The sequence below is a fragment of the Phyllopteryx taeniolatus genome, chromosome 5 (genome assembly GCF_024500385.1).
Source record: "Phyllopteryx taeniolatus isolate TA_2022b chromosome 5, UOR_Ptae_1.2, whole genome shotgun sequence".
Taxonomy (NCBI): domain Eukaryota; kingdom Metazoa; phylum Chordata; class Actinopteri; order Syngnathiformes; family Syngnathidae; genus Phyllopteryx; species Phyllopteryx taeniolatus.
In genome coordinates, this window is record NC_084506.1 from 29,774,453 (window position 1) to 29,800,223 (window position 25,771).

The 25,771-nt window shown below is 41.7% G+C and overlaps 2 protein-coding genes across 2 annotated transcripts; one reads left to right on the forward strand and one right to left on the reverse strand.

Moving 5' to 3' along the window:
* Positions 1-1,983: 1,983 nt before the first annotated feature.
* On the forward strand, positions 1,984-15,261 carry slc17a6a (solute carrier family 17 member 6a). Its single transcript, XM_061774689.1, has 12 exons — positions 1,984-2,571; positions 3,672-3,927; positions 4,052-4,170; positions 7,137-7,251; positions 9,454-9,541; positions 9,712-9,798; positions 11,008-11,150; positions 11,235-11,384; positions 11,748-11,880; positions 11,964-12,074; positions 12,589-12,716; positions 13,643-15,261. Exons 1-12 carry the CDS (start codon positions 2,483-2,485, stop codon positions 13,970-13,972), a joined length of 1,749 nt encoding a protein of 582 aa, XP_061630673.1. The 5' UTR covers positions 1,984-2,482; the 3' UTR covers positions 13,973-15,261.
* A 7,439-nt stretch (positions 15,262-22,700) lies between these two features.
* fancf (FA complementation group F) lies at positions 22,701-25,753 on the reverse strand. Its single transcript, XM_061774690.1, has one exon. It carries the CDS (start codon positions 25,750-25,752, stop codon positions 24,709-24,711), a length of 1,044 nt encoding a protein of 347 aa, XP_061630674.1. The 5' UTR covers position 25,753; the 3' UTR covers positions 22,701-24,708.
* Positions 25,754-25,771: the final 18 nt, after the last annotated feature.

The following is a 25,771-nucleotide window of genomic DNA, read 5'->3' on the forward strand; positions in this document are numbered from 1 at the left end:
TTCGTGCAGAGATTTCTCCCCTATTCTCTGAATCTTTTGATGATGTTATGGACCGTAGGTGATGAAATCCCTAAATTCCTTCCAATGGTATGTTGAGACGTTCTTAAAGGTCCCATATCTTGGTTATTTAGACCTCCATAGAATGACTCTCTAACATGGACTTAGTATAAAAGTGTCAATATCATTCATAAAATAAACACGTTGCTTTTTTTTTTTTTTTTTTTTTTAAGCATACCTCAAATTTCCCAGCCAGCTTTTTTTGGAACGTGTTGCTATTGAGGTAGATGACGATGTCCAATAATTAGGAGCAGCTCTCAGCACAACCACAATGATGAACTTTACATTGGTAAGTCACTGTCGAGTCCACCAAAGCTGAACACGATTTGCCATTACAAAAAAAAAATAAAAAATTTCTCACTATGTAATTCATTTTGTGGCTGGTGAGTTTATACTGTACTTTAATTCAAGATGACAGCTTGCATCCTGCATAAACACGCAGAAGTGGATGAAAGTGAGCATGGACAGCTGGTGTCTGCTGTCAGTCTTCCTTTCGCCTCCTCATTGCATATACATCCCAATGCAAACATGTACCGAGAAAAAGCTTCTATACTTCTAATGAAAGCCAGAGAACATCAACGAAAGGCCCGAGCTGGAATTTCGAACCTGCAGGAGCTTTCCGCTGTGAGGCAGACATGCTAACCACTTTTCCCACAGTGCTGCCCTATACTGTATTGAACAGTGTTTCCCAAGCTTTATTGAGCTAAGGCGGAACAAACAAAAATGTCACAAAAGGTATGAATGAATCTCGTGTCAATTTACTCACAATGTGACTTCCTCGGTGTGAAATCTGAGCCTGTTTAATTGAACACAAAGCCGATATACTTGCAGCAAGCCATGCATGACAGGTTTATTGTGTCTTCTGCCATCTAGTGGAAGAGAGTGTAATTTTTCTGCTTGTCACAATACGTCGCTGGCATCGACAGTCGAACAAAGATATATTTCATTCATTCATCTTCCGTTTGTCGTTGATAGTTCATAATTTTCAGATCAATTAAGTGAAATTGGATCATTTCCCGCGGCGCCTTTGATGATCACTTATTTCACCCCAGTACGCCAAGGTTGGGAGGTTTTGAACTTTCACCCTTCTTGTGATCACTGTAAATCATGATGTGTTTCTTAATGAATTAGGCCTGCTTATTATTGTATACCTATTAGCCCATTTATGCGGTTGCATGATACGGGACACTACTTTATTCACATCATTTACTTTAGATAAATATTGTGCACATTTGGTAAAAATCAATGTTGGTATTGACAGCGAGATTTCTCAAAGTTTGGATCTTTTTTTTTTTTTTTTTTTGTCTCGTTTTAACTGCTGCCCCCAGTGGCTCACGAAAATGTTGCAAGTGTCACACATGATCGCAATGGCACGATCATTATGGATGCACGTTGTTTTTTTACAAACACCCTGATGTATTTTATTATTATTGTTATTATTTTTCAATCAAGTCTTTTTACATAATCCAACTGAGTGCCTGGACCTGTAATTCTTTCCAAGCTTTTATTGATGAACATTTCACCCTTCCTTGAGCACCAGGGAACACCGGGATACCGACAAGCAGCGCTCCATTGTTTTCACTGCCGTATTATATCGACAACATTCCCCTTACACTATTCCGCCTTTACAAAAACAAGGATCCGTAGGTTTTTTTTGTATTTGTTTAATTAATGAGTTGGATGGGATAGGAGCATTGCATTCGACCTCATTAAATTAGGCATAATCATGTTGTTGTATAGAGAACAATCCTCTTAATTGTGCAGCGGGCAATGCTTTCATTTGGGTTTCCAACGTTTGTGTGTGTGTGTGTGTGTGTGTTTTTTTTTAAGTGTGCAACGTGATTCATGGCTACTCATCTTCACACCACCATAGTGAAGCAGGAAGGGTAGGTAGTGTAATAAACGTGAAGAATTGTTCATGAGGGGGCGGGGCTCCGGTTGCACACAGGTGGAGCGCTCCTCCTCTGTCCGTGGTGCTGAAAGCTTCTCTCACTCCGGACGCGAACCTCCTCCACCGGCCGCCTAAAACCTGCAAGCCCATCCAATATCCCCAACGAGCTTTCCCACTATTACATCTTGATACACGCGTCTTTCTAACGGCCAGTGGATCTTAAAAAAAAGAAAAGAAAAAAGAAAATGGCTCTGCGTGGATTAAGAGACTGCGCAAGGCAAAAACGGATTTACAGGAGCCCCGCTTTGTGACTGTGGAAGCAGTCTTTGCACACTGAGCGTCTTCGTCCTTTCCTTATTCAAGCTCCATTGGATCTCCAGAATACAAGACGTTTCTCTTGAGGGGGGGTTGGGGGGGGGGGGGGGGGGGAGCGCAACGAAAACTCGAATTATTCGGATTATACTGACAATATGAACATACATCACTTGCTTTTCTTATTCTAGAATAGTCGTGCAGTGATCATTTTTGGGGGACATGGAGCCTGAGAGCAGTGAGGGAGCTGTTCCAAAGACTAAAGAGGGACTAAAACAGATCGCAGGGAAGGCCCTGGGAAGTCTGTACAGGTAAGGCAAATTCATATCATTTATGCATGTCTTCAAACAAACACAAAATGCATTTCACGTTAGGGAATATCGGAAACAAATCCACTTGAAATGAGCACAATTCGTCAATATTTATTCCTATATTAAAAATGTTTTTTTTTAAATCCAGGTGAGAATTGTCATTTATGTGTTGAATGTGAGGATGCAGAGAGCACACGAATATTTAAGGATCACATATTTCCCAGGAGGATTAATCCCCCCCCCAACCCCCCCCCCCCCCGCCACCCCCACCACCAGCTGTGCATCTTTTTTTTTAAATGATTATTATTATTAATAATGAATGAAACACACGCAGTCTTGACACAAAGTCTACCATGATATCTATTAGCGTTTGGATCAGTCTGCATTAATGCAAAATCGATGCTCGTCAAATCAATTGACTGTATTTGTTGTATCCTATCAGGACAGCAGAGAGGCAAAGCAAATGCTTTAGAAATATTTGGAGTTGTCGGGTTAACGAATTTTATGATTTAAAAAACAAACAAAAAGGTTTTTATCCTTCCCCTCTCAGAACAAACAAATATGAACACATTCAAAAGAGAAAAAACGGATTTCAAACATTTGCTTCCAAGCTGGGAAAAAAAAACGTGACTCAAAGGTGTGAAAAAAAAAAATCTACTGCAGGCCCACTTTTTCCTCAAGGCCTGCACAATTCCACACATCATTGTTATTTTAAAAAAAAATATATTCGAAAAGGAAGATAGCCACACATTTACGTCATGTTTTTTTTTAAAGTTATATTTAAATACATATATTTACAAAAAAAATCAAGGAACCGCAGTGATGCTGTCGTTGCTGCAATGCGGTATGAAGGTCATTGCCTTTCCTTTTGGTGGGGGGGGGGGGGGGGGGGGGGGGGGGATAAATGGAATTTGCAATTAAATGAAAAAAAGTGTGCTTTTTTTCGGGCAGCATGTTCCAAATGAAAAAATTCAATAAATGCACATTCTGCGTGTTTTAATTTTCCATTTTTTTTGCATATCCGATTTGCCTGCATAGTTGACTATACGGATCTATGATTTTTATTTATTTATTTTTTTTTAACGCCCCATGCCGCGCAGGAGGTTGGAGAAGCGGCAGCAGACGGGCGAGGCCATCGAGCTGACCGACGATGGGCGGCCCCGGGCCGAGCAGGGCCGCAGGGGGCCCCTGTGCGACTGCACGTGCTTCGGACTTCCACGCAGGTACATCATCGCCATGCTGAGCGGCCTGGGCTTCTGCATCTCCTTCGGCATCCGCTGCAACCTGGGCGTGGCCATCGTCAGCATGGTCAACAACAGCACCATCCACCAGAACGGCAAGATCATCATTAAAGAGGTGCGTGCGTGCGTCTACCCCCAACCCCTCCCCCCCCCCCCCCCCCCCAAATTTGGATTCCCTGCACATTCTTACTATTTGCGAGCCAAGATGTGTTCAACTAATATTCTTTTGTTTTTGACAGAAAGCGAAATTTAACTGGGACCCCGAGACGGTGGGGATGATCCATGGCTCCTTCTTCTGGGGTTACATCGTCACCCAAATTCCAGGGGGATATATTTCCTCCAGACTGGCTGCCAACAGGTCATTCATTGCTTAAATTCATCATAAGATTGTTATATAGTCAATATTTGTATGACACAATACGGTGTACACCTATTGTGATGCAATAATATACTGTATATAAAAAATGACAACATATTCATGCGGGCATATATTGTATACAAGCATCTATTTGTAAGTAAATGAACTTTTGTTTTAAATGACGATACTATTTATTACGTTCATCATAAATAATAAATAATAATAATAATAATAAAGAGTTTAGAGCTGCTTCTTGGGTACTGGTTAATGCGAAGGGCGACCACTTTGATGCTTATTTCTGAAATAACAAATTTGCTTGCATTACCTCGACTTATAAATAGTCACTATTATTTATATTTCATTATAAATAATTAATAATATTCATATGAAGACACACATAATCCAGTCCAATTTATTTATAAAGCCCATTTTAAAAAAAAAGAAAAGAAAAAATGAAAGAAAGAGACCAAAATGCTGTATATAGCATAAATAACATCAAATCAGAAGTTGGTAAAAACAGTGCTATAATTTCATTAAGGACATTTCCAAGTGATTTCCACATTTTTGAACGGTACTGTAATATAGCCTACTTTACAACAGTGTGTTTTAACGGAAAACTGTTTCTAATACAGCACTGTTTATTTATTTCCCTAATTTAGCACCACAAGAGGGGTAAAATATTAAAAACTACCTTGTCCTGACTCAATGAATACGCATTCATCAGTGGATATTTCAGGTGTACCTAATGCTGTGGCCATATCTAAAAAATAGATACATTTCTTCCATTTGAAACAATGTAGTGATGCCGGCCACGTTCACGCGAGCTCGTGTCTTGAAGGAAGTCCAAGCTCCCAGTTTTGCTGATGACGCCCGAGCCAGGCGAGCCTCCTCCCTCCGATGTTAATGAGCTCCCATGGGAGATGCCGTGTCTAATCCTTTATGTTCACATGTCGGCATGGCGACCGCACCAGCCTCGGCCCTGTGTGAAATGTGGCTGCGACTAATAATTGTGGGATGATTCCGATCCGCGCCGCGTGATTTCTACAACTAATTGAACAGGGGCCATTGGATGGAATTAAAGTGAGGCCACAATGATATGAAGAGAAAAGACAAGAGGGGGGGGGCGGGGTAGGGTGGGGTAGGGGGGGGTTTGGGGAGCAGCAGCAAAGTACAAACTATGAACAAAAGATCATTCAAAATGAAGTGATCTTTAAGTGACAGCAACCAAACACTGGCATATGCAGTTAGAAATATGTACAGATCTCAGAGTACTGCTGATGCGCATGTATCTAAAAAAAAAATAAAAAATAAAAAATAAAGAGCCAGTATATGGACTAAAAAAAAAGCTACAAATGGTATATACTGTCGAGCAATACTGCTGCATGTAGTGGAGGAGCAAATGTTTGAGTAGCATCATGTTGCCAAGTCAGCTGAGCCCACAGACACCTTCTGCTGCAAACACCTTCTTTTCTCACTTGCCTTTCCTGTGTGTGTGTGTGTGTGTGTGTGTGTGTGCACGCGGGCCATCCAAAGAAACATTTATTTATATGCTTTAACAGTGGTATGTGTGATTTTTTTTTTTTTTTAAACTTCAGTGTGCAGGGCGGAATATAAATAATCACTTTTGTGCAGTGTAATCACAATGTGTTCCAAGATGTTTTTATTTTTATTTTTTTTTAAATTCCCAAATACTGTAAGGGAAAAAGAACTAATCCGCCGCAGGGGTCGAACTGTGAGTCTACACAGGTATTTTTAAGTAACATTTTAAAAGTCATACACGTGTAATATAAGTGAACCATAGTCACAATAATATATTAAAACAATAAAACACTCACTAAAATGTAACGTCAAACTACACATAAAACAAAATGAATTACATGTTGTGTTGCTTTGCTCTGATGAAGTCCGTTCAGCTCAATGCTAACAAACAATGCAAAACAGCATAGATGGGCTAATGAATAGCCTTGGCTATAACCCTTTTAGCAACGGATACTGTATTTGAACACAAACGGTGGCGTAACATGTAGTCAGGCAATATAACAATACTCACAAGCATTTAGGCAGATATTCTTTCTTCTTTGTGAAAATTACTACTGTTTCAGCAGCCTAACTGAATCAGTTCTGAAACACATCTTCTCGCCAAGGCGTACACACCGGAAGGAGCAGCACAATATCCAGTGGATTAAAGCAAAACGTGGCAAAAACTCTTTGATTACTTGCATTTTATTCAAATGTGTCATTACTGTATGTTATTTTTTTTAAATCAAGTACAATATTATAGAATGCTATTTTTTTTTTTTTTTACTTTTTTTTAAATGACTTGGGTTGAAAAAAAAAATCTATTATTAGTAGATTCAATTAAATTGGCCTCCTTACCTTTTGACTGCCCCTTGTAATAACATGACAAAAAAAGATAATACATTTAAATGTAGTTACATTATGCGTACCAGAGATGCTGATTATTTAATATATTAATATGTGTGCAGATTGCTACAGACGAGTTTTGCGAGTAACAATTTTTACTCTGACCTGTCAATCAGAGGATGGAAGAACGCTGATGAGGACAAATTTGAAATGTGATTGGTTCAAGAAACAGTCCAATTGCTCATCAAGTTGAAATGGGACGGCACTTTTGATTCAGCCTGTGGGGAGATTCGTTTGACATGGCAGCACATACAGACTGAAATATGATTTGACAAAAAAAAAAAAATCCAACATCCACATCCACATAATCCAAGCAATGCAACCAAGAGAAAAAAGCTGTGAAATGGACTGTTTGGCACAAATTACTACAATTTCACAGACCAAATGTTAAATCCATAAATGGTCAGTACTTCTGATAATGTTTTGGCCAGCAGAGGTTACGCAAGCCACTGTATATGTATAACATTTACAATTTGGAGCTTCCAGATGTTTATGTGCTCAATGACGTCGTTTGTTAATATCCAACTGCCTTGTCCGTTCAGGGTTTTCGGGGCTGCCATTGTGCTCACATCCATCCTGAACATGTTCATCCCCTCTGCGGCCCGCGCGCACTACGGATGCGTCATCTTTGTGAGGATATTACAAGGCTTGGTTGAGGTACTGTTCCATACTGACCAGAGTCGGGTCCCTCCCCTGATGAAAGTGCCCTGACATTCTGTATTTAATCACCTTTTGTCTTCATCCTTTTCATCAGAGTGCACGTGGTTGTCAAGAGTGGTCAAAAAAAACGAGCGAATAGTAGCGCTTATGTGGCGCACTCTTAACTGTTCACACAGAACAAAGGAGCTCTGGACAAAATGTGCGCGGCCATCGCAGCTCAATAGAAAGATTCAGATGCTATTATAAGACTGAAGGTTATGTTCTTTTGTTATGTTGTTTGGCGGCATACTGTCGCGTCAATGGCGCTTCGTGACCATGAGAGAGAGAGAGAGGGAGGGAGAGAGAGAGAGAGAGAGAGCAAGCGACGCCTGTGTACAGCGCAGCATCCACTTATTACTGCAAATTAAACATTAGCATTTGGGCCTGTCTCCCTTTGCAAGTCCCAGCAATTTGTGTCTATCAATAGTTGATTGTATGCCACTTAGTGGCTAATGAAGATTTAATGATGATTTTTTTTTTGGTCTTTTTCCCTCCATCAAGTGGCAGTCTGTTTGAATTTGTACGCAGTCACACCTCACCTATTAGTCTCCATTAGAGAGGTCAGCTACGACCATGTCGCCCTCTTGTTTAGCAAGTCCACTTTGTCACCGGCGCACTTACCGGCTGACTGCAGACGGTGTTTACCGACTGTATATAAAAAAACAGTGTTAGGGCAACACAGCAGGAAAACTACATCGCTGCCGTCCATCACATTGTCTCGCATTTAGCAGAATCAAGCTGACAACGTTCATTCATGACATATTTGGTAACTGTAAATAGCAATAAATCAGAATAAATGTATGCTAATAAAGTGGGAAATATGAATTATGAGGAGAAGTTTAATGTAAACTTGTGCAGGAAAATAACAGCTATTCAGCATATTCAAGTTTAACACCGACAAAAAGCAGACAATAAATGAAGAGAAGTCAAAGACCTTGTGAAGTGAGTTCAGTGATTTGTTTGTAAATACATGAAACATATTTGAAAACAGTAATTGCTGGAAAGACTGACAACGATGTACTACTCAGTTGTGGAGATATAGCGTTAAACTCTTTTTGATCATTTCAGTTTTTCCCAGATTTTTGGGGGCGTCGCTAAAAGTGGCATCCTGGCAGGAGTCACCCTTCCCCCACTATTTAAGAACTTGAGTACCTGCCATTGCTATGTGCAGTTAGCTAGCTAGCTAAGCCTACACCTCGAGAAAATACATCTTGCCTTCAGATTGTCCACTGGCATTGCCGCTTTAGAGCGCCTCATCGTTGGCCGTGAGCGTGCATACATCACTCAAAGAAAGATGCAAGAACGCGGAAGGGGAGGAAAAAAAATTCCAAAGCCGGACTTGCCAGCATGTCGAGCACGGTTTCACGCTGGCTTGGCCACCTTTGAGCGACTGTCGGCCGTGAGTGCGCACACCGCATAGAAAGAAGGCGAAAATGCGCGAGAAAAAAAAAACCAAGTCAGACGTGACAGCCAACGTGCGGACGGGCTTTGGGCTGGCGTGGCCGCTTTAGAGTGCCTTGTGCATATAGATGTTAAGAATTTACAGAGCCACGCCCACCACACTGCAGTTGCACAGCCGAGGCCACGACCCTTTTCCTGCTCTCTTCCTCTCCTGTCCTGTCCCTGTCCTAGCCTACATTGTCCTGTTCTTCTCTCACAGGGTGTAGCACAAACAAAACAGAAATCTAATGTGACATTGTAGAATGCATATATTGATTTATTTTTCTTACAGCTAGTGTCCTGTCTTTTGTTGTTTTTTCTTCTCTCTCTCCTCTGATTTTTGTTTTCTGTCAATCCCCTTTAAAACCACATTCTGTCTTGACTGAAATTTGCAAGAAATATCCACTGTAGTAGAAAGAACCAGCGGCAGTACATACAATAAAAAAATACAAAAAATAAAACTAAAACGCCACTGTTGCACAGTAAAACTGTTCCAGCATATAAGGAATACAGAATCTCCATTCCGCTCGATCGAGCAGCTGAACAGGACGGGTTAAAAAAAAAAAAAAAGAGCAGCCAGAACAGCTTGATTTATATTTATACATTTTGCAGGGTGTGTCAAATGTAGTCAACATTGATTTTCACTTGACAGGAATTTCCAAGAAATACTTTACTGACGGCGTCACTGAAAATTGAGCACGATGATGTTTCTGTTTGCAGGGAGTGACTTATCCAGCGTGTCACGGCATCTGGAGTAAATGGGCTCCTCCGCTGGAGAGGAGTCGTCTGGCAACCATCTCTTTCTGTGGTATTTGACAAAGCACAATTAGCATGTCTGCCTTTGACAGATTTGGAATTAGAATTGCAAAATATGTAAACATCTGCTACACACTTGATGTTGCTGACTGGGCATGCATGCTTGTGAATAAGGCAACCAGAGATCATGTTCTGCTGACTCATAGTGTTTGTCCTGCGCAGGATCCTACGCTGGTGCGGTCATAGCCATGCCTCTCGCTGGAATCTTAGTCCAGTACACAGGGTGGTCGTCCGTCTTCTACGTGTACGGTCAGTGAACCGGTCATGTCCTCATTTAACCTCTGCATCCTTAGTTAGGTCACTACGCTTTCAGGTCTTCACTATGAAGTTGCACAAGCATGAGACTGTGCATGTATGACCATTAAACAAAAAATCCTCCGAACTTCCAAGTTGATTTATTTCCATAATTCCTTTCAAAAAGTTCAACTTTCATAGATTATAGATTCAGGGCCCACCATTTAAACAATTTCAAGTATTTATTTGTTTATTTTTTTACATAATGTGGGCTTCCAGCTCATAAAAACATATTCGTATACTCTCTGAAAGTTGAACTTTTTGAATGGAATGATGGAAATAAAGAAACTTTTCCATGACAGTACCATTTTTTGGAAAGGGTCCAATCATGGCACCCACCTGTTCACCTGTGGGATGTTCCAAACACGTGTTTGATGAGCATTCCTCAACTTTCTCCGTCTTTTTTGCCACCTGTCCCAGCCATCTTTTTTGGAACGTGTTGCAGCCATAACATTCTAAGTTATTTGCTAAAAACAATAAAGTTGATCAGTTTGAACATGAAATATCTTGTCTTTGTAGTGTATTCAATTAAACATAGGTTGAACATGATTTGCAAATCATTGTATTCTGTTTTTATTTATGTTTAACACAACGTCCCAACTTCATTGGAAATTGGGTTGTACAATAAGTCACTTAAAATGTTTTTTGTTTGATTGATCATATCAAATTGCTTTTCACTGGATGCACTGTACATGATTTGAGTGTGTCACACACCGCTCTGCTAATTAGTGTGTGTAATAAGTGGTTAAATGGTAGTAAATCACAAATTGATTTCAATGATTTTATTTCCCATAACAAGTTGTCTCATCAAATGACAAATGAGTCATTCTGAAATCATTTCATTTCCCATAACAAGTGATCTCATAAAAAGAGTCATTTGGATCATATATGTTCTATTTTCATAAGCATATGAGACATTTAGCATGAGTCCCTGAACCTGCTGTCCACGCTGTCAGTAAGGGGTAACTAGGGGTCTTTCTTCAACCGAGGCTGAAACTAAAAACTTTCACTCGTTTCATCATTTTCACATTCTCAGCTTTTTTGGGAGAAATGGAATGAAAAGTCTCAAAAGGCGCCTTATAGTTCACATTGACTCATGTCTATATACAGTATACTGTAGCACTGTTGGTTGTGTCTCACCAGCGGACCTTGAAATCTTCACAGGCACCTTTGGCTTAATCTGGTACATGTTTTGGATCTTGGTGTCCTACGAGAGCCCGGCCGAGCACCCGACCATCACGGAGGAGGAGCGCCGTTACATCGAGGAGAGCATCGGCGAGAGCGCCCAGCTGACGGGCGCCATGGAGGTCACTCCTCCATCTCGGCCCAGCAATTTGTGCAATTCCACACGCACGACATCCACTTACTCTTTCATTTTTTTTTAAAATCAGAAATTCAAGACCCCTTGGAGAAAGTTCTTCACCTCCATGCCCGTCTATGCAATTATTGTGGCAAACTTCTGCAGGAGTTGGACCTTTTATCTCCTGCTCATCAGCCAGCCTGCTTACTTTGAAGAAGTGTTTGGCTTTGAAATAAGCAAGGTAAGACCATCAACCCAGAAGTCGAAGTAATGATATCATTTTGACCCTTTAACAGACAACCAGCTGGACTGAAACAGAAACAAATTTGCGGTTGAAGAGATTTGTCGTGTTCTAATCAGTGACTGTCTCATCTTCAAATGGAATCATCTTGTCTCGCTCATGCGAGAGGAGCATGAATCAAGTTTTGTCTGGCAGTTGAGATTCAGGCTCAGGAGGAGAGTGTGATTGCTGAGGGTGATATACGACCCAGACATTAGACCCCTAGGGCACACTCTCTCACACATAAACAAACAAACACACACACACACACACACACACACACACTGATAGATCATCTTTGTTGCTTTCACACTTGCTTCCCAGGTCGGAATAGTGTCAGCGCTCCCCCACCTGGTCATGACCATCATCGTGCCCTTAGGAGGCCAGTTAGCCGACTACCTGCGTACACACAACATCCTGTCCACCACCACGGTCCGCAAGATCATGAACTGTGGAGGTGAGTTCACGTGTGTGGTGAAGTTACAAAGTGAAGTTATGACAAGTATGCACCAGTTCACCCATGTGTCTGGCCATTTTTAGGATTCGGTATGGAGGCCACCCTCCTCCTGGTGGTGGGTTATTCTCACAGTAAGGGGATAGCTATCTCCTTCTTGGTGCTGGCGGTGGGCTTTAGTGGCTTTGCAATATCAGGTGAGGCTTAAAGCTTTATGTTACGGGGAGAGGTGGTGAAATTACAGTACTTGCACTCTGTACTTCAGCAGAAGTGGAAGTACTCTGGTAAAATTAGAAGTACTGATTTGACTCTTTTACTTAAAAAAATACTGACTCAGAAAATGTGCTTAAGTACAAAAGTAAACATGAACACCGGTTCAGCGTTCCTGCATGCCGCTGCGTCCCAGTTTCCCCCCCCCCCCCCACCCTATGAATCCCAAAGATCCCTATTACGCAATCAATCGAGAACTCGATCGCGGTTGACTTGAACGCTCTCTATTTATGTCTTTTTTTTTTTTTTTTTTACATCATGTCGTCATCTGCAAAAGTTGAAAAAAAAGTAACAAGATTATTTTGACAAAGTAATGAGTAGAATGCACCGCTATCTTTCTAAAATACAATAAATACTCAAGTAATGTATACATATACCTGACAAATCTACTTAGTATTTGTACTGGTCCAAAATCTGAGTGCAAACTTCTATTGTTTGTAGGTTTTAATGTCAACCATTTAGACATCGCTCCACGTTACGCCAGCATCCTCATGGGCATCTCCAATGGCGTGGGCACCCTGTCAGGGATGGTCTGCCCTCTAATCGTGGGAGCCATGACAAAGAATAAGGTGAGCTATTTTTGTTCTGCCATGCAGCAATCAAAATGTTAATGCAAGTTGGGAGCATCTGCAATTTGCATTTTGGAATGGAATGCTGTTTTTGGACCTTCTCCTCCACTTTGTGACAGCTAAATCAAAACATCTTCTTCTAAACACCTCACAGTTTAGTTTAGAGATTTTTTTCTTTTATCAATTTCCAAGACCAGATGCTTCAAAAGCTTCCATTCACAACGGTCGAGTTCGCAAAATAACATTACATGATTACCTTCAACAATTTTGCCATTACAGCTACAACGCCAAAATCCATCCATTCGCTATACAGCGCTTGTCCTTATTAGGATTATGGCTGGGTTGGAGCCTATCCCAGCTGATTTTGGATAAGTGGCAGGGTACACCCTGGACTCCACTCGTCAACCACATGGCACAAAAAGAAGATCAACCGTTCATGCTCACATTTGGGCAATGAGTCTTCAATTAGCCGAACATGCGTTTCCTTGGAATGTGGGAAGAAGCCGGAGTACCTGGAGAAAATCCAGAGGACATGGACAAGACTATAGAAAGGAAGGCTAGAGCAGAGTCAAAAACACATGTAAGAACTGTGAGACAGACATGCTAACCACTAGCTCAACTTCCTGCCATAACGGAAAAATGTGCAAATGAATCCACTGAGCTACAGCAAAATGAATTGCGTTTATCCTTCACCCATATGCCACTCCGCGACAAAGCTCAGTGAAAAGCAGACTAAAAAGTGACGAAATTCGACTTTGTCTGCACTCGGCAAAGGTCAAAATCAAGCTCTTACAAGTAAGCCGAGAAATTTGGCATTTTTCCACAAGCCTACTAAATTGTTGCAGTGTTGTAGTACGGTGACGATCAAATCAATTCTGTGGACCTTTAAATGGTGACGAGGTTCTAACCACTACTTCTGGTCCCAGACTCGGGAAGAGTGGCAGTACGTCTTCCTGATTGCCTCCCTGGTGCATTACGGGGGCGTGGTCTTCTACGGGATCTTCGCATCCGGGGACAAACAGCCGTGGGCTGACCCGGAGGAGACCAGCGACGAGAAGTGCGGTTTCATTGATGAAGACGAGCTGGCCGAAGAGACGGGCGACATCACGCAGGGTTACGGCGTCATGGGCGGGCCCGCTAAAGGCTACGGGGCCACCGCACAGCTCAATGGAGGATGGGTGCAGGACTGGGATAAGACGGAGGAGTATGTTCAGGAACCAGCCGGGAAGATGTACTCAGAGCGAGGCTACTCTTAAGAGCAGATACCCGTATGTCTAATTTCCATCAAAGATTGCACAATTGAACATTATAGATAGATGATTCCATTCTGTGTATTCTAGTTGTACGGCGGTTCCGGTTTCTAACAGCCAGTGTAATGGGGAGTCCACGTTAGATTCCCACACACTTCTCATCCCATCCACAGTCAGCGTAGAGAGGTTGCAAAGCAAGCTGCAGGCATACGTTGTAGTCTTAGGCACCCAAACCTCATCAGTTTACTTGAACAACACGAGCCAGACGACACTGCAGTAGACCATCACAAAAGGTCTCTCTCCTATTGCACTGAAACTACGACAAGAATTCTAATAAAAAAACAGATTATATTGTGTTTTATGTACTGTATATACCTGTATACTGTTTCTGTGAGACTATTGTGGATTTGGGTCGTTGATCTGTGTTTAACATTGATATAAAAAGGCCATATTTTTCATGGACAGCACCTTTTCAGGGAGACGGCTGCTTGCAAAAAAGGGTCTCCTCCTCCTCGAGCGAGACGTGTAATACTCTCGAGGACAAAAATAGGGCGAGTGAACCTTAGGATTGTTGTGTGTGTTTGTTGCATGACTTTGCGCCAGTCAATGTTGAGCTGCTGCGTTGTCCTCATTCATCCACCCGCCATGACAGATGAGAAAATAAACTATGTGCAATGCGATGGTGAGGTGAGACAAATCAAGAGGTCGGTTGTTCATCCGAGTTTGGTGTGCACTGCAATAAACCCTGTGTAATGGCTGCTACCCACCACCTTCTGTTTTTGTAACGTAACACTGGCTTGTTGTTTCAAACTGTTCTTGTTTTGGAGTCATGTGATGATCACCGATAAGATGCGTGCTTTTAACAATTTTACCCATGTCCCGAGAATCCAGCTTTAGTGCTCATTTTGCCGACTTTTGACAGTGAAGAATGCAGTACTGTATGTGGACGACTCCTTTGGTGTTTCTTGCTTCTTTTCACTCAAGCGACTTTATGGACGCATGAGTAGCCCACATCCATTCAAAGAAGGCTCTCCCATTTGAATTTCTTTGCTACTTTGCTCCACCATTTGCTGTATGAAATCTGCAAGGATGTTTAAAATATATAAATATTTAAGAATGTTTCAGATGGGCAAAATATGTTATTATGGCATTGTGCCGGAAGTCAATGTATACAGATAAATGTGATTTTATGGATACAAATATTGTGTTTAACAAAGAGGTATGTTGATGTTAAAATGTGCGATAAAAATGTTCATTTTTAAAAAAAAACAAAACAATAACAACGCAAAACTCCTTCTTTTGTCATCACCTTTTTCAACCTTTGTGTATGTTTAGCAATGATTCTTCACTTAAGTACCTTCTCCAATCAGTACGTTGTAGCTCCCATTCTCTCCATGTTTCTCATTAGTAAATCAATGGCGGAGGTCTCAGGGGTCTGAAGCAAAATATTGGACTCGGTAGCTTGGCAATTGCTAGACGGAGGGTGGAACAGCAATTTTAATGGCAAGGCTGGACTTGACATCCCAACAAGAATCATTATCCTTCGACTCGATGAGGAAGCACATGGTATAAAATCTGTGAGGAAGCCTATGCATGAACTCATTTAAAATATTGGAAAAAAATATGACTATGACATTTGTTTTTTGTTTTCTATTCTATGCATTTAGAATTGCTAACCTAATGTCGCTGCACAACACTTAGGGTAAGTCAATCAATGGCACTAGAGGGCATTCTATTATATTTGTGTAGCGTGCGTGGACTCTGTGCAAGTGTGGCACACCTTACACATCTCAGCATGTCCTTCTCCACACCTCTAAGGTCAGTCGTGCTACACGCAGCACATATTGACCTGGCTCCAAAATTAAATCTAGTCACGCGAGAGACAAATCAATAGCTCCAGAGAGCTATAGCGGATTACATAAAATCAAGTGTATCAAGAAAATTTCAATTGGGCTGAAAATAAGGGGAGGTCAGGTTGCAGCTTTTATTTCCCAATTTTGGAGGACAAGCAATAAAAACAAGCTGATACTGCAATTTCACCGCAATCACATTTGCAAATCATCATTTACATTGTAATCAAACACCAAATTAGTGCAATTTTTTCATCCTTATTTAATTATCAGCAACCATTAGCCAGCCATGAGGTAAAATCACAAATAATGGGAATGCAAATCACAAGGAGCATCGTTGGAAAGTTTGTGAAGTGCTCTCACATGCGATCAATTTGTAGGTATTTATATACAATACATTGTATTTGCATATTTGTAATTTTCATATAGAGGACAAGGTGTTGCTCTCCCTGTGCTTGCATCGGTTTTCTAGGGCTACTCCGGCTTCCTCCCACATTCCAGAAAAATTACTTTGATATACAATAAATTGTCCTTAGATATGAATGTGAATGAATGGTTGTTTGTCTATGTGGTCCGCGATTGACTGGCAACCAGTCAGCTGGAACAGACTCCCGCTCACCCGTCAATCTAATAAGGATAAGGGGTATATGTAGAAATGAGATGGCGGAAAGCCCTTTGTGTTCAGTCTCAAAGCATGAGCTGCCATATTAGAGCATGGCTCAGCCCAACACCAAGCCTGACAAATGATTAGCTGCGGCTCATCTGCGAGGTGCTGAATAATTCAGAGCAAAAATGGCGTCCCTCCATTCTCATGAATCTGTGCTCCACTATTTGACCTGAGTCTGTCCGTCTCAGAGCCCTACTGGCTTTATATCCCATTAGCATTTCTTTCATGTATTCAGGACCTAAACCATTGAGTGATTTATAGACCAGTAGCAGAACTTAGTCCCTTCGGCAACATTCGTTAAAGATCGGCGGATACTTGGAAGTATCTGCCCGTCTTCGTCTTTAAAATAAACAATATGACTGATGACTGAACAAGGACCATCTCGTTATTTTCTTCATTGGTATTGATGTTATATTGGTATGATTGTGCTTTTCGGAAATGCTTTACAGTTACGAATAAAATTAAATATGTTTTGCTGAGCCTTCAAATTTTCTTGAATGTTACCCATCTTACAAATTTTGCCAGGGAAATAAAACTTATGAACACAACTGTGCAATGTTCTCCCCTGCACCAAACGAAGGTAGAGTTGCATTCAAAATCAGAGCAAGGAAATAAAAAGTTCTACGTGTTCAAACAAGTGCTTAACTTCAGAGAAATAAAATACAGAAAGGTTTGTTTCCCCTTTTCTGTTTTGCATCTCGACACAACAATTTGACGTATTTTAATTGAACAAACTTAACAATTGAACAGTTTTAGAGGTTATGTTTGTTCAAAGCTTTTTTTCCCCTTCTTTTTCCTCATAATGGCGTTTCACATTCGGTATGCACTTTTAATAAGTGCTCCCAGTGCGAACTTGTTTGTTGTTTGTTTATATGTGCGCTGTGATTGGCTGGCGACCAGTTCAGGGCGTACGCCTCTCACACGAAGATAGCTAGGATAGGCACCAGCATGCCCGCGACCCTTGTGGGGATAAGCGGTACAGAAGATGGATGGATAGATGACAAAGATGTTGTTTTTTTGGAGTTTGTAAAGTAAACGCTTGCGCTGCTGTCCCCCCCCCCCCCCCGAAAATGAGTCATTTTGATTGGCTCGCAAAGGCTACGCGCGTGGTCATATGAGTCGTCTGATTGGTGAATTGGAGTCAAACGACTTTAGTGATTTGCGCAACGGGCGCCCTATGCTGAAGTCGAAGTTGGAGTCTAAAAAGAGACCCGCACACACGTGAATGGATAAATAAAAGTAGCGAACGGCATGTCGATCATTGTAACGGAGTAAAAGTATCGATCCTTCTTCACAAAAATACTCAAGTAAAAGGAAACAGTACGGTGCATTTAAAGTACTGTGACAAGTACAGTTTATCGAAAATGTTACTTTTGAGTAAATGCAGTGTGTTACTACCCACCTCTGACTATAAGCAACATTTTCATTATTCTCCGAGCATGACAGGAGTGGCGTTTGTGTTGTGCGTGGGGCCGGAGCATTGCTGTTTACGCACGATGGATAGCTCGAGTCACGTTAGTGTTTACTGCGCTGTCTGATCACAAGAAGCGGCTCGATGCAAGCAGGAAGCAATTACGATAAATCTCAGTTCCTCCTTGGATGATCGCCTCCTCGGCCGAGGAGGAGGGTAAAAAGCATCAACACTCGCCGCTGCCCGCCTCCTCGGTCCATGTGTTAATTTGACAGAAAACCCAATTGTGTCACCAGTCATCTGGAACGTGTTTTTTCTCCTGCCACACCAGTCAGAGTGGTCATGGCTGTTGCACCGTTGACAAGCTTGTTAGGGTACACGTTGCGCTGTAATTGAACTAAATCTGGAGTCAGGTTTTTCACTCATAGCAGGGAGTGGCCTAGATTCACATTGCTGACTTTGTGCGGCATCATGTTCACATTGCTGTTGTGAAAAAGCGAAAGGGCGAGCAGAGGGGAACGGAGGGACTCTTGTCGGTGTGTGGGGCAGGTGTCGTTTGGCTCCTGGGGGACTGTAATGGGATGAGGCCCCAGCCGAATGAGTGTTTGATGACGGGCTTGCACTCCTCTCGAGGGAGCCTGTCGGCATGCAATTATCCTGCTGGTCGTGCTCTCCTTGCCAAATTGCACCTCTCCGCACTGCCGGCTGCCGAGCCATTCATTTTCTAATAATCCTCCATCAAGTCACTGGCTGTAATTAGAAGCCCAAATTCTTAATGTAGCCTTGGAGTAATTGGTGTTTCATGAGCCGATCGCTTGTGGCGTTACACCACCTCGGGGCAATTGAATTGTGCAGCTCCTTCCATTAATAAAACAGAAGTGGCTGCATGCTTGGAGCACCAATCAGTCCCTCTTACATATATTAACATCACACATGCATGTGCTAAAGTTTAAACAATACTTTGTAAAGGATGCACGCTTGACTGACTTTGCTCAGAGCAGCAGGCGGCTCAGTTTAAGCTTTGTTTCCATCTGTGCTTACTTTTTCATCCTTCTGAAACATTTATATATAGCAAACTGAATACCCATAATGCAGCAGGGAGCTTTGATGAATAATTTTTACGAGGGTTACGTTTTTCGACCTGCTTATTACTCCCCCCCGTAGATTGCGACATCCAATATATTATTTCTTCTTCTTCCTCCACAGAACTGGCTCGGATCCTGTAGTTTGTATGTGAGCTCATCTATCACAAGTTGATCCAGTTCCCCTCACCCATATCACATTAGGGTGACAGTTTCATAGCTCTCCCCTCTGCAGTGTGTTCATATTGGTATCACACCCACGGAGACAAAGGGACGAGTGCTGGGGAAGCACTTGTGATCACAATGTGAATCAAATGCTGAGGAATATTTGTGTTGTGCACCTTCAAAAAATATATTTTTAGAGGTACACAGAAAAAAAAGACTTGAATTCATATTTCTTTTGCATTAATATTCCTATACTAACATTTTGGTGTTTAATTCGTAAATTCTTTTTTTTTTTTTGTATGAAGGTGACTAAAAATGAAATATTGTAAACTCAGAAGCGACTTTATTAATATGTTTCGACAACCTGCTCCACACAATGATATTTACCCCGGCAACATGTAAAGAAGAATTGGTCAACTTGGATAAAATTGTGCTAAAAAAAACATAACTGCGCAAAAAAAAGGATGGCATAGAAATATTAAATTGCTATCATTTTTGAGTTACGATGCACATTAATTGTTTTTTTTACCCACCGATACCGATAACTTACTGCTTCTCCAAGCTGATACCGATATACTTTTAAAAAAAAAAAGATTTATATCAGGAGTCTTCAACAATGACCCCCAAACTGATGGAAAGCTGGAGTGAGGACCCCCTACTTATGTGTATTGTATATAATTGTATTTTATATCAAAGTGGACATCTAATAGAATGCCTTTTTATTTATAGAAAATGTAATTAAAATTAAAATATTATACTAATATCATATCATTTATTATCATACATCATATGTATATAACATGCAATGTAATATAAGAATAAAACAATGCCTTTTTATAGTCACTGTACACAAGTACAATCAGATTGAGATAAGATGGGATGTATAAATGTACTTTGATTATTTTGCAATCAATACTATAGTGTTACCTCAATAAACGTTTTTTTCTTGTTAAACTTGGCGACCATTCATGTTAATGTTTATATCTATCTATCTATCTATAGCTATTTTTCAGTACTCCATTGCGGGTATTGTCTGACTTGAATGTGTGTGTGACGTCTGTGGCGTCGTGTGGCGGTGTGCTAAAAGGCTCTAAATCGAAACATAAAATCTTGATCTGACATCAACTGATTTGTTTGTGTATGTTTAACATCATACACATGTTGAAAGTCTTAGCATCTATTTCATTTTGTTTGAGTGAGCGGTATTGCTTACCATACACTCCCTTCAAAGTTGACTTTTGGGAAGATACTGGCCCAATTTTTGGCCCTAAAAAAAAGTACAAGGAATTACATTAGTTGAAACATTAACCAACCATGTGGCAAAGCTGTGTGGAATGCATCAAATTACAAATGAAATAGCTCAAACTGGATTGTTGTCTTTTGTGTGTACAGATTGTTTTTCTGCAAGCACAGCATACAAGTAGCTTACTGGGGAGTCTGACGGAGCACTTTTTATAAATGTCCCCCCCCCCCGCAAAACTTAAATGTGAATCCTCCAATGACTCAGTCCAAAAAAGAATATAGACTTCTCTGCATGCTTGATTATCCTCATTGTGGGACACAGGTGTGAAGCGTGGCCCCCTTGGCTACACTCACCCCGCCCAGTCCCCCACCGCCATCCCTCAAACCCCACCTCTGTGATCTGTCACTGCTGGGGCCAGACGAGGCCGACGCCGGAGCGGCTTAGGCACGTGCCAAGGGAGGGCTCTAAACACCCCCCACCCCTCCAAAACACACACACCCTCGCATTCAAGCCACCAGATGGGGGCTGGATCCGACCTTTAATGAATGCTATGAAGGCGCACAACAACAGATGCCCTCCACTTGTCTCCCTGCAGTTTGTTGCCACACGCCGTCAAGGAACCATAGAGCAGTTGGGGGGTAGTAAGACCTATCCACTGAGGACACTTCATTTGGAACAATCAAATGAGAACCAATATTTTCTCCCTCTAAATGAAGTTAACTGCAAACACAATCATCAAAACTGGGCATTATTATCAGCTATGGTAATGTAGCTCATTAAAGATCAAATGAAACTGCGTGATGCAGATGTACCTAATATTGTGCACAAGCGAGCGCCGGTCCAAAATAGCGGCACTTTGTACCTCTAGGAATATCACTGTAGCCCTGCAGTCTGCATATCTAAACAAATTGCATTTAGCAGTGAGATGCACCATTTTTTCACTGTTATGTGATGTAAAATATTGTATTTATGTTCAAAAACACTGTTGGTGCTTATCGAAAGGCATATATAATACTTTTTTTTTTACATAATGAAAGAAAATTGGAGATGCAGGTTTTTTCAGTGGACAGCAATGAAATACTACACTTTTGATATACAATCTTGATAAAGGTTGTTAAGAAGTGTAGCCCAGTTGGAAATTGTGATTGATTTACCTTACATTTTTGGATTCCTAAAAAACAAAACAACCAGAGAGAAGTGACTATGTTTCAACATAGTCATGATAAAGATATTATTCGGCCTCATTTTAAGTAATGGAAAACAATTGATTAGGTAAATATACATATGATTGTCTGAGAATTTGTCAGCTTTTAAATCATTAGCCAAATTTGGAGATTGCAGAATGCATTTCTTCACAGCGAGAATGTATAATGTTACCAATGCCAAAATATGTCACCAGCGGGTGTTTGAGATGTTATTGCTACTGCTCAGGTACTTCTCAAAAACTCCAACTCAAAAGACTCTAAATAGCTTTGATTAGAGGTGACCTATCATGTTAAAAAATAGTGATGGATTATAATTACTGTATATAATTTAATTACATGGTTGGAACTATTTTCACATCAATTGGGGTGCACGTGTTTCTTTTCATTTGGGGGCTAACATTAAACATCACCATGGCTACGTTCCCTCTGTGCATTGTACGTGTGAAGCTGTGAAGAAGTCCCAAAGGCTAAATGTGAATTGTGCTTGGAAACGTGGAAATTGCCATTGGTCTTGCAGAATTCCTAATTGGTTTTGGTGTGTTGCATCCACATAATGCAAATCCAATTAAGATTATTTGCATGTTTTTACCACAGAGGAGCAAGTGAGAATTTTTTTCACCGTGAAAAAGGTGAGAATTTTTTAATCATGGCCGTTTCCCCTTTTGTCAGCCACATATGTTCCGCCCGCCTTGGAAATAAATTGGTTGTGTACGCGCGGGGCGTTACTCGGTGACCCTTGTCTGTCTCCGCGTGAATTGCTTTCACGGCGTGGGAAACGAGCCGTGGCTGTGTTGGTGTTTGCATGCAAGCGATGACGGGGCCTCTAATCCCCGGTGTGGTGCACACCAGCAATTGTGCAGCCTTTGACTGAACACACAGGATGTGGCTAATTGATCCCTTTGCCCCAGAGGTGTTGTGGCGTAAAGGCAGCCATGCGTGAATTAGTATTCAAGTCGCATGACTGACAGACCCAATCACACTTGTGTCCCACCAATGCCATCCGCCTTATGCGGAACGTCACGTGACTGAACCTGGAAATCAGGTATTCTGTTTTGTACTTCTTGGATCCTGCGTCGAGATGCGAGGACCGAGGGAGTTACAGACAAAGAAATGCAATTTAGCGAGTGACTTTAGTTGGATGAACAATTTCATTCCTTCCATCCATACCAGTTTGTATGACACCTTGTGTTTTACAGCATTATATCATGTCATAAATCAAGGGCTGCAACATTGCCCACACCATACACACACACAAAAATAAAATAAAAATAAAAGTGCTGCTTGCCATACATCTCCACAAACTCATTTAGTGTGAACAATTCACTGGCTGACTTGGAGTCACATGACGTTTGGTTACACGAAAGCCTGTGATGATACAGTGTATGTTTTACTTTTTAGATTTTAGATAACAGAATTACAGTTAGTTAAGGCATTACCACAGGGGTGAAGGACAGTTCTGTTCTAGAAATTGCTTACCAGTGATTTCCTTGAAACATTGTTTGAGTATCATTTTACACACAAATAAAGGTAATATAAGCAAATTTGTTATTTCAGAGATGTGTATCAAACTGGTAGCATGAATCCATACCCAAGAACCTTCAGAAAGGTTGGTGACCCCTGCATTAGCGAAATTAGGTAAACCTGACCTATCTAACAAGAGCTGTGTCAAAACTGCCTGTAATAATGCTCAATTTTGATTGACGGTCATAATAGTTTTAGCAATACCAGGGATGGGCATTTGACTAGATTTCCTTTATTGACTGGAAAAAAATAAATATCATTAATTGATTATTATTTGAAAACATCTTTTTTTAAATATAACTACAGTAAACTGCCACTGTTCGTGGAGGATAGGGGCTGAGTCCTGTGGTGAATTGCAAAAATCGGAAATTGACAGCCAATCGAAAGGTTTGTAATTGCCAATAGATGCCATTAGATGGCTGCAGAACACTGTTTTCCAATTAGACAAGGCTACAGCCTTTCTTTGCTGCAAAGCATTATACAGTAGCCATCCATTTTCCATACTACTTATCGTCACTAGGGTCGCGGGCGTGCTGGAGCCTATCTCAGCGCTAACTCTGGAACGAGAGGCAGGGTACACACCCTGAACTGGTCACCAGCCAATAGAAGGGAACATATAGACAAACAACCATTCACACACACAGTCACACCTATGGACAATTTAGTCTTCAATTAACCTACCATGCATGTTTTTGGGGATGTGGGAGGAAACCGGATTACCCGGAGAAAACCCACACAGGCACGGGGAGAACATGCAAACTCCGCACACACGTGAGGCCGGATTTGAACCCGGGTATTCAGAACTGTGAGGTGGGTGTGCTATCCAGTTCTCTACCTCCCACATCCCAAAAACATGCATGATTGGTTAATTGAAGATTAAATTGCCCATAGGTGTGAATGATTGATTGTTTATATGTGTCCTGCGACTGGCTGGCCACCAGTTCAGGGTGTACCCAGCCTCTCTCCCGCAGGTAACTGGGATAGGCTCCAGCATACCCGTGACCCCAGTGAGGATAAGCGGTGTAGAAAATGGATGGATTATATTTTTATTTTAACGCCTTCCTCAAGTGGGCAGCACATCTGCCTCACAATTCTGATGTTCTGGGTTCAAATCAGTGTTCAGGCCTTGCCGTGGGTGTTTGCACGCTCTCGCCCATTTGTATTTTCTCTGGGCACTCTGCTTTCCTCCTACTGTCCAAAAACATGCATTTTCGATTGACTACATTGTGCATTGGTGTGAATGTAGGTGTGACTGGTTGTTTGTCTACGTATGCCCTCTGACTAACTGCCTCTCACCCAGTAAACTTGTACAGGCTCCAACTTAGGGTGTGCTATAGAAAAATGGAGGGGTGGATGTATTTCCAGTTTTTTTGTATATTGTTTTTTTTTTTTTTTTTTGCTTCCATGAGTGGGTCAAAATATTTGAAACAGCTTACAGTGAGATTCACTGCAGTCCTTTTTTTTTTTTTTTTTTTTACGACTAACATTCATTCTATTCTCATTCATGAGGGATTGACTTCCCTTAAAATTGAGGGTATGGTATCAATTCAGTGTACGGATTGAGACAAAATGCTAAATGGTTGACCACAGTTGTGAAACTATCCATCTAGCTGCGACTGACACTTGTGTATTTCTGTTAAGAGATCTCCCCACACACTTAGTCCTCTGACATCAAAGTCTCCATCAGATATCTTCAAATCATTCAGCTCTTTTTCCACAGTTCTCCCCAAAGTGGGACATGCCTCCAGCAAGACCACAAAGTGCTCAGTCACTTCCCGAAAAGACACTTTGGGACTTGTGCTGCTTTGCACCCATTTGCCTTCATCGACGCAGTACTCCATATCTGCAGCCCATTTTTTAAGAACAGCGCAGTACATGTCCCTAAATTTGACATGTTCTTTGGCCAGGTCTTTCAGAAGAGATGTAGGCAGTGTGAAGCACATGTGCTGCAGCAGGCTGTGTTTTTGCTGGAGCCAGTCCTGAAGAAAATCCACTGGAGCGATTTGTGCATGCGCATTTCCTCCAGTCAGCAAAGCGGCAGCGAGGACCAAACACAAATGTTCTGCTTCTTTGCATCCCAGGAGGACAGCGTCAAGAAAACGCTGCGCCCGGCAAGCTTCGCCTCCTCGGCTCAGCAGGGCGTGAAGGCTCTCCATCAACATGGCGCCCTGCACCTCAACACCGGCTTCTGACTGACCCGTGAGAGGATTTAAGATTTTATAAGCAGATTTGCATTGAATGATGTGACTGCAAAGCCCCGTGACATCCTGATACTCTCCTGGTTTGATGGTTGCTGGCTTTTTGGTGTCAAAAAGTATCTTCATGATGGAGAGGGGGAGATTAGGGTTGTTCAGGAGCCCTGTTAGCAAAAGGTGCTGGCATTGTGACAGGTCCAAAAAGGAGAGGTCTGCGTAGTCAGCGAAGACAGCTCGCAAACTGTTATTTGTGTGCTGCAGTTGCATCTCCATAATCCCTCTTATATTGGGGTTTTGGTGGAACTTTGAGAAAAGGTGCTCGCAGTAGCAGGCCCAGTGAAAAGCCCGAGAGAGAGACTGCAGGTCCCAGAGACGAACGTCACCACTCCTCGCCGCCACCGCCAGCAACTCGACCGTACTCGACAAGTTATTCAGCGCCGCCTCCATGCGGCGCTCTCGGCGGGCA

Excerpts from the sequence above, each read along its gene's own strand:
- slc17a6a (XM_061774689.1), top strand. The coding sequence starts at position 2,483 with ATGGAGCCTGAGAGCAGTGAGGGAGCTGTTCCAAAGACTAAAGAGGGA. Across the intron at positions 11,385-11,747 it reads TTGGCTTTGAAATAAGCAAG|GTCGGAATAGTGTCAGCGCT; the intron begins GTAAGACCATCA and ends CTTGCTTCCCAG. Across the intron at positions 12,717-13,642 it reads GAGCCATGACAAAGAATAAG|ACTCGGGAAGAGTGGCAGTA; the intron begins GTGAGCTATTTT and ends TTCTGGTCCCAG.
- fancf (XM_061774690.1), bottom strand. The coding sequence starts at position 25,752 with ATGGAGGCGGCGCTGAATAACTTGTCGAGTACGGTCGAGTTGCTGGCG.